This window comes from Rhinopithecus roxellana, chromosome 14 (genome assembly GCF_007565055.1).
Source record: "Rhinopithecus roxellana isolate Shanxi Qingling chromosome 14, ASM756505v1, whole genome shotgun sequence".
NCBI lineage: Eukaryota > Metazoa > Chordata > Mammalia > Primates > Cercopithecidae > Rhinopithecus > Rhinopithecus roxellana.
The window spans coordinates 42,717,254-42,731,569 of NC_044562.1; the positions used below are offsets into that span (position 1 = coordinate 42,717,254).

Genomic DNA, 14,316 nt, shown 5'->3' on the forward strand with positions numbered 1-14,316 from the left:
ATAATAAACCAAAATGTATTATGTGAGAATAGGTCAGCGTAAATTATGTCTTGATTATATACAGTCCTATAGCAAAGTCTCTTTATGGCTGAAAAAGAGGAAGAATATGAGAAAGGAGATGTGAGTGCAAATCTAATTCATTTTGTGAGAGCACAGCCCAAGTTTCAATTAACCTTAAGGCAAACCTTCAGGCTTCTCTCAAACCTGTGGTATGCCTTCAACAAAACCTCTACAATCAAGTGAGGAAGGAAATGCCAAAAAGAAACTTCATATTAATTAGGTAAACATTATTTATTATTGAATCTTTCCCCTATAGTTAACAGAGCCAGATACCTAAGGACTAAAGAGAACGCAATCCTTTAACCAACACCAGAAATCTACAAAAACATGCCATTAGCTTTCTGGAATTAAAGCCACTTTCAAAGCTGCTACAATAAAGAAAAGCCAATTACTCTGAAAAACTAGCCCAACCAAATCAAAAGTTTAAAGGACATTGTCTCTTCCAATCTGATGACCAAATTAAAAATGTATTTCCAACCAAATACAGCTAGATCAGTGAAAGGCGGTGTGGTACACTGAACTTGAGCTCTAATACTGTCTTGGATTAAAATCCCAGCTCTATCACTTATAGCTATGTGGCTGTGGGCAAATTACTTAACAGCTTAGTGTCTTAGTTTTCTCATCTTTAAAAAAAACCATTAAGAACATCCATTATTTCATGAGGTTGTTGGGAGAATTAAGTGTGTAAAAATCACATACATAGTAAGTGCATAATAAATGTTGGCAAATGAGCATTGTTATTACTGATTTAAAATGACTGAGACTCTTACCGCATATCTCCTATACCAGGCAGCAATCACAATTTGGCTTTTTTTCATTAGCAGGAAGTGTGTGCGGCATTTCCACCCCCGGTATATCTTCTGAATGAGAGTGGCCAAGTCCTCCAGGCGTTGCTTCCTCAGGTCTTCTAATTTGAATAACTAATAAGAAATGATAGATGGTCTTATTAAAAATCCTCTGAAACCTCACGGCACACCGAAAGGAATTTTCAAGAGACAAAAATGCCATCATGTTGGAGTCAATTACATTGAAAAAAAGAATTGAATAACCATATTCATTATACATGGTATGGATAATGGTCCATGAAAAAATTATTTTGATGAATTCATGAAAGACTTACAATTTTTATTCCAGTGATTCAGAATTTATGACAAATCAGAGAGGGGCTGAATTGAGCTTAAGTTTACTTATGGAAAACTAATGGAAGGCAGATGCTGGAAAATTCTCTCTTAAATGAATTAAACACTTTCCAAAATCTCAACGTTTCCAAATTACCAGTCACCTGCTATACTCATTATACTTCACACTCATCTATTCATTGACAAAAAGATTTCCTTGGGGTTCTATGAGGTATAATGTGAAAAGTATTTTTTTACTTAAAAAATTTTTTTCATTTAGTGCTTTCCTGTATCTCTAAGTAATAGGGCTACAGTTCTTAAAATTAACATATAATTCAGGTATTACAAATACAGACTGAATTTACCTGCAGTTGCTATGAATGTTGTACTGTTGTCCTAACAGTTTCTTTGCGATTTCTTAAGTGTTGTAAACTCTGTCAGAGCAAAGACTTTGATGGTTCATAAAAAATACACATTCTTCCACTACCCCTTATCTGTCCATGCCTCTTGGTTATTTGTAGATAAACACACAAGTGTTCTGTGGCATTCATGGTAGCCTCTCATGTAATGTTATAAAGTTAAACATATTTTAAGAACTTTCCTATATGATTTCAACTTAAGTTCAGAGTGCAAAGGTTTTGGTTACATACTGTTCTTGGGTTTCGGATGAAAATCTTTGATCTACCAAAGGAGTATTCTTCCACGGGAATCTCTAATTCATTAAATAGGACCTCCACACCAGATCTAAAAAAATAAAAATAAAAACAGTGAGTTTTCTGAGTTACAAAAAGTTTTATCTTCTATCACAGTTATCAGGTTGTCAGTGGTATAAAACATAGCTTCATTTCCAAGTGTGACTGCTCTTTCAGTAATCATCCTTCTATCAAGGAATTTTCCACAAATTAAACCAAGTCCAGTAAACACTGAAAAACTAAATTTGGGTTCAGAACTATGTATTCTAAGAAAATGTGGTATTAAAGTCAATTTCTTGATTTCATTAGTAGAAGCAATACTTGTATCAAATATATGTATAACGGTGTACCAACCTGGGCCAGGAGGGTGTGCAAGAAACTCAGGTCTATTTTAAACTCACTCAGTTAATTCCTGAAAATATTTTAAACATTGTTTCTGTCCCTGAAAATACAAGCAGTCCAAGAGACAATCCCAGACCAATCATGGGCCTTACCCAGTGGGAGCAAGAACTGGACTTGGCCCTGACCTCTCTATCCTTGACCCTGGTTTCAACATCAGTCTTTAGAACTAAACCTCACTCCACCTACCTGAGGACTAGATGCCAGGCAGGGAGTGAATACATGTTCTGTATTATGGTACCTGTTTACCATAATACTCTGGAAATTAGCAATGGGAACTGAAACAGTACCCAGATCCTACATTAAATTAGGGTATTAAATTAGGCATCAGAGACCACACCATACATCTGTAGTTTCTAGATCTTCTTATAATACAAGGTAAGTGTCCTAAGAGTGCTGATGTTCCTGTGAAAGGCCAGGTGCACTGAGAATGTGTAGGCAATACCAGTATAGTTAAATGAAAATCGCCCATATCCTGCCCATGCCCATGGAACAGGCATGTCAGCCCTCCAGCAGTATTCAGGGGCAAGCTTCTTCAGCCTGCAGAGGAGCAGCCTCTCTGATTGGTGAGAGCAGAAGGAAAGTCACTGAACAAGCAAGGTTCCATTTCTCTCCTGCAGCAGCTGCCCGTCAGTACACAGTTCTCTCTGCCCAGGGAGAGCTTGCACGACTTGGGTATGCACCACTAGGCCTGCGGTGTCCAGCACTCTGTCTGGGACTGGATGAGTAAATGCAATTCAGGACAGACAAGCTGAAAGCTGTATGGCACCAGGTCCAAGCTAAATTCTCTAATCTAGCTTTCCCAGCAGTAACACTGACATTGTGAATCCTACCTGCTTGTACTGTCTATCGATTAACTGGTACAGATCTAGGCAGAGAGAGGGACCTTCACCCACCCACTGATTCTCTCTGCAGCCAAATTTTTCATGGGAAAAGTGACAAGTGGTAATTCAACCTGTCTCTAATTCTACCCTTCTATGATTCTACACAAATATAAATGTATCAAATTACAAATCACCTCCTACGAACCTACCTTGGAAATATTCTAAAAATTAATGTTATTGCCATACAAGTCCCAAATGTGGATTTGATAAATCTTGTTTTGACCTTAGCACAAAATGGTATCCTAATGGAAGAAGGTCCAAAACAGAGGTTATACCCAGTTTTTCATAAAATTCTGTTTTATGAATTTTATGTGGGAAAAAACCCTGTATTAGTTGACTACTTAAAACATTCATTATTAAATATGGTCACTGAATTTCTTACCTGGCTGGTCCTTTCCAATGAGGCCATGTCTGTTTACAAAGCATTTTGTATCTTTCTAGGCAAGGTTCATAGGCCTGTCTGAAGGCGTAGCCTGCCCTCCGCACTCGGACGTTCTCCAAAAGCCCCAGGTACCTGATCTGATGACACACTAGAGCCTCGGTGAAGATGTGTGCTGCTTTTTTATCATTCGGTTTGATACACCTTAAAGATTACAAAGATTTTAGGTTACAAACTGCCTCTTATGGATATAATTGTCTATGTTTTAATAAAGTATTATATATAACTGTTTCATAGCAAAACAATTATTTGTTATTCTTAAGAAACCCAGTCATTACTTTTGAAATTATTTCAAATCATTTTACAACAACCTAAAAATAAATACAATACTGCAGGCACAGTAATTTTAAAAAGAACACACTAATAAATGCAATAATGTGGATGAGTATCACTGACATTTCATTGAGTGAAAGTCCAACACAAGAGTACATGCTCTAGTTATGATTCCATTTATATCAAGTTCAAGCTAAACTAAGCCATGGTTAAAAATCAGTATTGCTGTTCCTCTGGGGAGAGGTAGTAGTCGGGGATCGACATGCAAGGGACACAAGGGAACCTTCTGAACTGATGGGAATGTTTTACCACTTGGTCTGGATGGGGTAACACAAGCACATACATCTGTAAAACTTCAAGAAGCTGTATAGTTAAGATCCATGCACTTTAATATATATGTATTATACCTCAATAAAAAGATTAAAAACACTGTTTCCTCCCTATATCTGCTCTCCTTTCTTAACAGGGCACTTTGCTGCCCAGGGAAAAGCTTTATTTTCCAACCTCCTTTGCAAGTAGGTGTGGCCAGGTGAGCAACTTCTGGCCGCTAGGATCAGAGGGGAAGTAATGTCTGCAGCCTCTAGTCAGTGTTCTTAAAAGAAGGCACGGGCTCTCCCCTTGGTCTCCTCCAGCTTACTGCTGGCTGCAAATGTTGACATGGTGGACAGCCATCTTTGACCATGCAGATGAGGAACACGTCCAGGAAATGGCAGGGCCACAAAACAGAAGGAGCTGCCCTGTCAGCTCTGGAGTCCTCATACTTAGAAGTTACTCAAGAAATAAACATCAGTCTTGCTTAAATCATTGTTAGCTTTGGATCATACTGTAACAATCCTTGTGTCCTAATACTTAAACATTCATGATTATGGCTGCCTAACTACAACTGTGAAATTACACACTTACGTGGACAACTACATCTTAGGTTGTTTGGCATCAGTGTTACTATGCTTTCTCTTTTACCATTTATAAAAATAATGTCTACTCTCTGGCTTAAAGAAAGACGGACAAATAGATAAATGGAACAGCCTAGAAAGTTCAGACTCCCATATATACATTCAACTGATTATCAATAAAGGCCACAAAGCAAATCAATGGGAAAAGGAGACTGTTTTCTTTTCAATATGGTGTTAGTGCAACAGGATATCTACACTGGGGGGAAACAGATCTAAATATGAAATCTGAAACTACAAAGCTTCTAGAAGGAAATATACAATAATATATTCACAACCTTGGGGGTTTATTAAGATTTCTTAGAAAAACTGTAAAAATTAAAAAAAGGAGGGGAATGAAGAAGCTTTCTGAGGTAATGGAAATGTTTTATGTCTTAACCTGGGTGGTAGTTATTAAAGTATATATAATTGTTAAAAAAAAAAATTGAACTGTTCACTTCAGAACTGTGCATATCACTTCACATAAATGACACCTCAATAAAATATACTTAAGATGCAAAAAAAAAAAAAAAATTCATTCAATTGAGAACAACAAAAGCAACTCATCACAGAAAGTTTCTTGGATTTTTTTGAAACTAGGATCCTCTCCAACATATATTCTAATCCGACGGCAATCAAACCAGAGGGTTTTGTCTACTTACATTTCTGTAAATATAAATATCAGGCACACAAACTAAACACAAAAATATTCTTCACTCTAGTTTCCTCATAACTGCATTTTCAAAGACAACTATAGAAGGTATTTGTGGGTATGGGTGTGCTCTGTGAAATCTGACCCACCAGACACATTCCTTCTATTATCTAGCTCACCAAATACACACATAGCAAACTCTAATCCTAGCTGGTCTTCACTAAATCTAGAGAGTTTTGTCTAAGATGCCCTAGAAGCAGAAAAAGAGAAGAGCCCAGAAGTCTTTTTTTTTTTTTTTTTTTTTTTTTGAGACGTAGTCTTGCTTTGTTGCCCAGGCTGGAGTGCAGTGGTGCGACCTCAGCTCACTGCATCCTCTGCCTCCTGGGTCCAAGCGATTCTCCTGCCTCAGCCTCCCAGGAAGCTGCGATTATAGGTTCCCACCACCACACCCGGCTAATTTTTTATTTTTAGTAGAGACAGGGTTTTGCCATGCTGGCCAGGCTAGTCTCGAACTCCTGACCTAAGGTGATCCACCCGACTCCGCCTCCCAAAGTGTTGGGATTAGAGGTGTGAGCCACCACGCCCGGCCCCTTTTAAGAAGTTCTTTCTACTGCCTTGAAAAAAATTCAGATTGCTTTAGGAATCATTACTTTCTCCAGGCCTACACCTCTCACAGGGAAGAAAACAGTGCATGTCTCCTAAGAAGGGCCAGAGTTGTAACTAAAGCACTTGCTTCAATGCTGTGCTCTAAGCTAAAATAACAAGAATCCCAAATGAAGCCAACAAATTTTCTGCAAAACACTCACCAGAAAAAAACACTTATATTTTGTTAACTTGCCATTAAAAAAAATAATAATAAACATACAGAAAGTTGAAAACACCTAGGTGTCAACCACTGGGCATCATTAAGTATCTACTATCTTCTCCACCATACTTTACTCTTTTACTTTCTTATTTTAGGGGAAAGGATAGTGGAGCATTTTTTAAGTCAATCCCAGGTAAGGTATTATTTAATCTGTAAGTACTTTAGTTACCCTCTGCGTGGGCTACACTCAGACTGAAACAAAGGGAAAAAATGATATTCCTTCGGGGTGCTCTCACATTTAAACTGTGAAAGTTTTATGTGCTGGAAATACCTAATATAGTTTGGGTTCTTGGTCTGTAGGTTCTTCATCAGAGTGGCCACGGATGCCTTGAACTGTGAGCCTGCTGTAGGAGGCCTTTTCAGGTTGATCTTGGCGGGATTCCCTTCGGGGAACAAAGACTTGATGAGGGCATGGCTGGCCTTCCACATGGCTTGGGACAGGTCTCGATAGAGAAGGTCGTTGTTTTTGTCAACAAATCCTTCCACTTGGTACAGCACCTATAAGCACATAGAACTCAGTGACAGCACAATGCATGCTACAATGTCAAACAACTATTAAAAATACTCCAAGACTATCTACACTGCAGCCTCTTCCTTCACCATCAAAAAATCCCTGACACGTTAGTCACACTCTCATACTGAGTTCGCCTCCAAGTTTAAATTCCATCTGTCTAAATCACAGACAAGATCAAAATAAATTCTATTACCATTCAGGATTTGCAAGAATAAACTCCAAAAATGTTATCATAACATTTTCAAAGGATTTTGCATTTTTTTAGGAGTCTGAAAATATTCTGGGGTTTTACTTTTATTTTCTAGTTCTCATATGCCAATTCTAGTCTGTTTAAAAGTAGATGGGGCAAAATAGAAACAATACTGACATTTTCATAAATACCCTGAAGCAGTAGAAAAACTGATCAGAAATTATCTTTTAATAATATAGGCTAATAAAAACATAAAGTACCAAGTTCTAACATTCTGAAATTAAAGATAATTCAGGTACTATATACTTAATTTTTACAAATGTATAATCATGAATTTTTTCCCCTTTGAAGTTTGTAATTTTATGAAAAAGGAAGTATTAGCTCTAATCAATAACCTTTCAGGATTCTAAAGATTAATCAATTAAGATTGTTTTTAGGGTTGTCTTTATATATTAGATGACATAAAATTAATTCCCCCAAATATTAATCAAATAAATAAGTATTTTTTAAAAAGTAAATATTTTCCCTAACGTCATTTCAAAATCTCAAACAATTCATTATTTTTGCTAAATGGCTTGTGTTTTTAAAGCCTTAAGTCTTTACTGACTCCTAATTTGTACTGGCAAGTCTCCTTCAATAGTGTTAATAGATATTTTATACAGGATAGCTTAAGAGTTTGATTCAAAAAATATATTTAGACTCTTCATTAAGTCCATTAGCTTTGCTTTCGGTTTTCTATATTAATAAGATTTTAGTCAACATGGCCCAGATTCTATTTCTATTGAATATTTATTGATTCAACCACTTTAGCAGCTCAATTTGTCCTCACAAGTTAATGGGGTTTTGAACGCCCATCTCTGAGGCACAGCCTCCTTGCAGGGATAACTTGGCAGGCCTGACTGGGTGCTCACAGCTCCCCCATACCTTTCCAGCATAATGCTGGATCCTGAAGCAGCTGTGAGGCAGAGACGTGTCATTGAGGAACCGAGAGCACTTGCTCATCCTGCTCTCAAAGTGCTGGTGGGTGGCACATACTTGGTTCAGCTTTTCTAAGAAGGTCTCATCAGTGACTGTGCCAGGTCTGAGGCACTCCTCATCCAGCATGGCCAGGATTCCATTTGTGTTCTGGAAAAAAGGAAATAAAAAAGTTTCCTTCCTTCCTCACTGTATTGTTTTAATAATTATTCCTAATGACACCATCAAACACAATCAACTTAGTCACAAGAAAAGTCTGTTCAGTTATAACAAAAAGCAGAGAATCAAAACAATAACAAAAGTCTCAGGAATCAGCTCTTTCCTGAAGGATCCCAGGTGTGTGTATGGTGGTGTGGTTGGGAAGAGTGTGTCTTCTTGGTTTCTCTCTCCCCGCATAACAGTACCCGGGAGTTGCCTCAGACACCTTAGCCTGATGATGACTGAAATTTATACTCTTAGAAAAAGACAAGTTGGATCTCAAAGATTCAAAAACAAATCTAAAAGCAGAAATGAATGTGACAATACAGCCTCTATAACATGTCTCAAATCACAAAGCACAGTCTTCTAAGGCCATTATTTGATTCACTCCTAAGAAGGAAACTTGTTTTCTATGTTTCCAAATTGTTCATGTGTTCAAAATAAAGCTAATTTTCTAGAAAAAAATGCTGTGATTTGAGATGCTGCTTTTAACAATCACTGCAATCAAGCTGATTTCAAGAATATCTGTTTCATATAGATTCAGATTTTAGAAATTCATGTGGAATTTCTAAATGGATGTTAAACATAAGTGAAAATTTATTTGTTGCATATCTAGACCCTGTGGTCATTTTTATTCCAAGAGTAGTCAGCCCTAAACTGAACCAGAAGTCAGGAAGCTTCTACTTTGCTAAATAAAGACTGCTGCTCCATGGACTGCCCCTATGGGGTCATAAGTCTTAATTCCAAAAACAATCCACTCCACTGACCATCAACCCCACCTACTTCCACCCAGGCAAAGTCCTCTGGTTCCTCTCCCCTTCTGCTCACAAGGCCACGACATCCTCTGACCAGCATTTATTCATTCCACACAAAACCCTGGGGAAGTGTGGACTCTCAGGAATCAAGTGTATTCATAACATCCCCCCAGAACAAACATTATTGTTTAATGATGCTGGAAGGAAACATTTCCTTTATATACCCAGGTTCCTATGTGAACATGAGCTTCTTCAATCATATTGCAAGGGAATTTTTGGCTGAGATAATCTACTTAAATTAAGTGTATTACCACTGTTCTTTTTCTTCCCTTCTTAAAGGAGAATAATTAAATGCAAGATTATATTTATCAAGGAAAACATACTAACCAGAAATTCTGAAACTTAAGATTCCCATAGCAAATTACCTCCTTCACAAAATGTACCAGGAAAATTTTTACGAAATTCACTTTTCAGAGCCAAAATCAGAGATCTGAACTGCTTTATTAGTGTTCCCATTCAACATTGTTCAGATTTTTTGAACCACAGTTTATTTCTTATTGAAAAATAGTGATGCCTTAGAATATTGTTTTTAATGTTCAATTTAATTAGAGAAACAACTTTTAGGAATATGCTGAATACTGAGGAAAAAAATACTGGCTAATTACATATTTCCCAAAAAGTTTTGCAAAAGATGAGTAGAAAATGATTTGATACTCATTCAGAGCATGTGACTGTATTCCTTAAACACAGCACTCACCTCACTAAACTGGTCTTGCTTACTGCAGGACAATAAAGCTTATACACTGTTTCAAATTACTTATTCAAAATCAGGTATTAGGAATCCCAAGCATAAATCAGTTTCCTGTTTTCCACACACAAAATTAGTCTTCCTACATTTAATTCATTTATAATAAACTACAGAATATGATCTAAAAACAAAAATCTTGGATTCAGAAAGCTTACTCGAAATTATCCAATAATTTTTCACACTTTAAGCCTTTTCGCATATGCACATACTTGGGTCACCTGAAAAATTCCAGGTCCCTGGCCACCCGCAGTCACACATGCAATGCCCTCTGCATGTATGATCTGAATCAATGCTACAGCTGTACTAGAGCCACTTCTGGGGTCCCACTTAACTCAGCTCCAGGGGTTGTCCCTTTATGTCTCTTAAACTTAATATAATACCTGCTGAATAGTATGTTAAGAGGTCATTAGAGCTTTGGGAATGAAATGAATATTATGATTTGGCAAAAAACTGGATGGTTGCTCAGAGCCTACTCTGATCAGTACTCACATGCCCAGGAGCCACGGAACAGACCTGGAATCCAACCATACAAGAAAGGCTGGTACCTTTAAGGCCTGGTGTCTGAAGGTCATAAAAGGGTGTTGTGATATGGCCACAGGGGATCCTGGCTAAGTATCAAAACATCCAGCTGTCTATTTATGTGTTCAAGAACTGTGTATGATCTCTTAGGGCTACAATAAAATCTCTAGAACTCTGCAGTTCCTTAACATATATGTGTGTGTGTGTGTAACAGTGAAAATACTAATGCTTAACATTGAGGCACTGAGAACATTTGTAAGGGTGAATTATAGTACTAAAACATTCTTTAGAAAACTGTACCTAAGTACTCACATTTTCTATTAGGTCACAAATGATAGCATTATTGAAGTAGTCGATGTGAGTCCATTCTATATCCTAAGAGACAAAACAGAACAAAATCCAATGACACAAGATGAAGCCACAACACTACCATCCATAAAGCAGACTTTGCTCATCTTATCATATTTCCCTTCCTCTCTGAATTTATTTTCTTTACAGAACGGGTACTGCAAATGTCACAGGCAGTTCCCAAAACTTTCTCAATGCAGCTGCCTATCACTGACATAATCTGATTGAGGCAAACACCCTTGACCTGTTCTGAGACTGCCTTCCATTCCACTCTCCCATCTGCAGCAATTTCCCATGCACTTCACTGGCCCTGGGCCAAATATTTACTCAACAGGCCCTTGGGTCAATATTACTTTGTGTATGTTTACAATGTTTATAAGGAAATAAGTTAGAACTTGATCCCAAGAATTTAAGGCCTAGATTCTTCTGTTCTGAATCTGTAATCATAAGGAAAAAAATTAATTTTAGAGTCAATCTTGTGTTTTAGGGAAGTTAACTCTTTCAAGTGTTAAAAAAAGGCCAGCGCTACCATAAAGTATTTTCAACATAAGGAAAGACATGAAAACCTATCCACTGGTTCTAACACTGGCTACAAAGCCAAATCCGTAAAGACAAATGTAATCTTCTGTGTCTACTTACATTCTGTCTATAAATGTAGACATTTATTTGTCTTCTATTCATAAAGCAAGGAATCTTTCTATATATTCATAGAAGTGTTTTAAACTGATCTGTACAAACTGTTTTAAGTTACCCATCAAAGTTTGGGCATTCTCTTCATGATGAGAAGACAGGAAAAGAATGAAACGTGCTTTTAGAATATTTATGTTACCAAAAGGTGCCAGACAAGTATAAAACATTTCTGAAGCATAATGAGTACTCTAAAAAATAAAGATGAAATATTTATGATTTAGCTTTCGAGTAAATGGGTTGTTTTACTAAGTCACTGGGGATAACAATCACATTAGAAAAATCTATATGGAAAGAAAGATAAAAGAGAATTCAGTGTCCTTAATGGCTTTAAATGATACTAAGAAAATAAAGGAAAATAGGTAATATCATTACTAAAATATTAAGGCAAATAAACAAAAAAGGAAATAAAAATATAAACATAACAATTCCTCCCTTTTATTTTTTGAAATAACTAATTTTATACCTGGAAAAAGACTGGCCATTTTAAAAAATAAAAGGGTGAAAAGCAAATATATATTTTTAAATTAATGATGAAAAGACTCTGCAAACACTACTTCTGGTTATTTTAAGATGACATTAAATGAGACAACCCATACATAGCACTTAATACCTGCTATGTAGTAAGCGCTCAATAACTGTTACCTATTTTTACTATAAATTTGAATACTCAATACTTTTTGATATTGAAAAAAGTCTTAAAATATTTTCAAATCTACTTACAGTGATACTGACTTTTTTTGGTATACAGTTCTCTAAGTTTTGGCAAATGTGTAATGTCAAGTAACCACCACCATAATCAATCCCCAAAATTCCCTCGTGCTGTCTCTTTGCAGCCACAACCCTCTCACGACTCCTATCTCCTGGCAACCCCTGACTCTATAGCTTTTTATAGGCAATCAGTCTCTACAGTTTTGCCTCTTCTAGAGTGACAGATGGAATCATACAGTTTGTAGCCTTTTGAATATGGCTTCTTGTTTAGGCTATCTTCTGAATTAGAATTTATATTATGAGTAAAAAAGGACCAACACTTTAAAAAAGCATTTCAACATTACCTCCCGTATATACTCCTCCTGCTCTTCTTTAAGAGTAAGTTCAATGAAGATTTGTTGCAGCTTTTCATTACAATAATTAATAATGAACTGCTCAAAGCTGTTGTCCTGTATGGAGAAAATGAAAAAAAGCTTTATAAACATGCCACTAGATCTCCCAAAACAATGACACTCAGACATCTCAATCCATGAGAAATGCAATACATGATCTCTCAGATTTAACTGCAGCCCAGCACATGGCTCCTAGGACAGATGCTTGCCCATTGCAGGTACTTGAGGAGTGGGTCATGAGTAAGTGATGAATGAAGTATACACAAATGATGCAATATTTGAAGGATGAAGATTTTTAGTTGACAGAGAAGCACCCCAAACAGAGAAGCTAGAAACAATCTCACTTCCTTTGCTGAAAGATCAGCAAAGACACAGTGAGCTCCACAATCTCTGTCACCAAGTTCTGAATCTTCCATTCTTAGGTGAAACTTCAGAGCTCAAGGAAGTCCTCCTGAACTGACCTCTTACTGTCCCCATCCAGAGACAGATCCCTCACTCTGACTCTTACTTCCTAACCCTTTTTATAGATCATGTTATATGAACATGTGTGTATGTGTAAGTGTACACATGTACAGATAACTTCACATACATCTGCCTCACTAGCCTGTACACTCTTATGGGCGAGGGCTGACCATGCTCTCTTGTTCACTGTATTCCTACTCCTTACATAGCACCTCACACCTAGCAAGCTCTCAGTATGTACTGGCTGAGTGAATGAACAAATGAAGTTCCTTCCAAATGGAGACCCAAATATTAAAACATCTCCCTGACAAGAAACAATCCCTCTCTCTGTAGAAGGCCCACACCCCTGATCACTCTTACAAGTCTCAGCAGCCTCTCCTTCATATTAATCTCTTATGAATTCACTGACAGAAGCTTTATGTCTAAATCATTTCTGAACAATCTGCAGGGCTTAATGTATTGCTGTACATCCTGAGGGCACCAAATGAATAAATTTATCAAGAACCACATCATCCAGGAAGAAGTAGATCTGACCCTAAAACTTGTTGTTTTCACCTCTATTTTTCTTTATTGCCCAAAGATGGTGGCAGTGGGAGCAAGGGATAGTATGACTCCACCACTGGTAAAATGGACTCTTCTCCCACAGTGGTGGCCAGTCCTGGTCTAATGAGCAAGGACAGCCCACATGTAATGGTGCGGCCAAAGCTCACTGCTCCTTGTGAACAGGCAGAGCCACTGGCCTTCAAATCCCTCCACATATGATAGAAGTGGAAAAGTCACAGAGTCTTCTGAAAGTTGATCTTTAAAAATCAATTTTGGTCCTACTTAGGAAAACTTAAAAATGATACTTATGCTACAGCATCTAACTACATTCTTTCCTGGAAGTCAGCTAGGAATTTCTAATCACCAGTGATGCAGTGATCAGAGGAAATTTTAAACTCGAAGTCATAAATAACACATGTGAATATACTATCAGTGACTTATCTTGTTAATGCTAAACTTAGTCAAGGATAAAAGTTTGTTTGTTTCATGTCTTGAAGGGTCTTACTAAAGGGCAAACATTTATTTTCAACACTTTTGATAAATATAGTCAGATACAAAGGGCACTTCTCAGTCCTCATTTTCACACAAATTTTTAAAAACCCTGTGCTCAAATTCACAGAGTTAACAATTTCAATTAGAAACTGAAGTTGGTCTAGTATAGATGCCTTATTATTATTTACTCAGCATAAAGGCATTCCATATATCATAAAGTCTCAATTGCTTTGCCAAAGTATGTCCCTATATGATGCAACTATAAATAAAACCTATAAGTAAAACATTAATAACATAGTAAGTAAAAAATTAATAAAAGCGTATCTTTGATTTTTTTTAGATAACAGTCTCATGGAGCAAATCTGTTATTTCGCAAGTCTGTGCCCATGGAGCTATTTCAACCCAATTATG

The 14,316-nt window shown here is 37.0% G+C and overlaps 1 protein-coding gene across 6 annotated transcripts in view; it reads right to left on the bottom strand.

The window, feature by feature from the left end:
* Positions 1 to 14,316, bottom strand: part of MYO1B (myosin IB) — a 185,279-nt gene that overhangs the window by 30,696 nt on the left and 140,267 nt on the right. For all 6 annotated transcript variants that reach the window (XM_010379774.2, XM_010379768.2, XM_010379771.2 and 3 more), the window contains 7 exons: positions 12,361 to 12,465; positions 10,583 to 10,645; positions 7,940 to 8,140; positions 6,583 to 6,809; positions 3,536 to 3,736; positions 1,829 to 1,922; positions 831 to 980 (listed from right to left, as the gene is read on the bottom strand). In XM_010379774.2, coding sequence (XP_010378076.1) covers positions 831 to 980; positions 1,829 to 1,922; positions 3,536 to 3,736; positions 6,583 to 6,809; positions 7,940 to 8,140; positions 10,583 to 10,645; positions 12,361 to 12,465 — 1,041 coding nt within the window. The remainder of the gene's footprint in view (positions 1 to 830; positions 981 to 1,828; positions 1,923 to 3,535; positions 3,737 to 6,582; positions 6,810 to 7,939; positions 8,141 to 10,582; positions 10,646 to 12,360; positions 12,466 to 14,316) is intronic.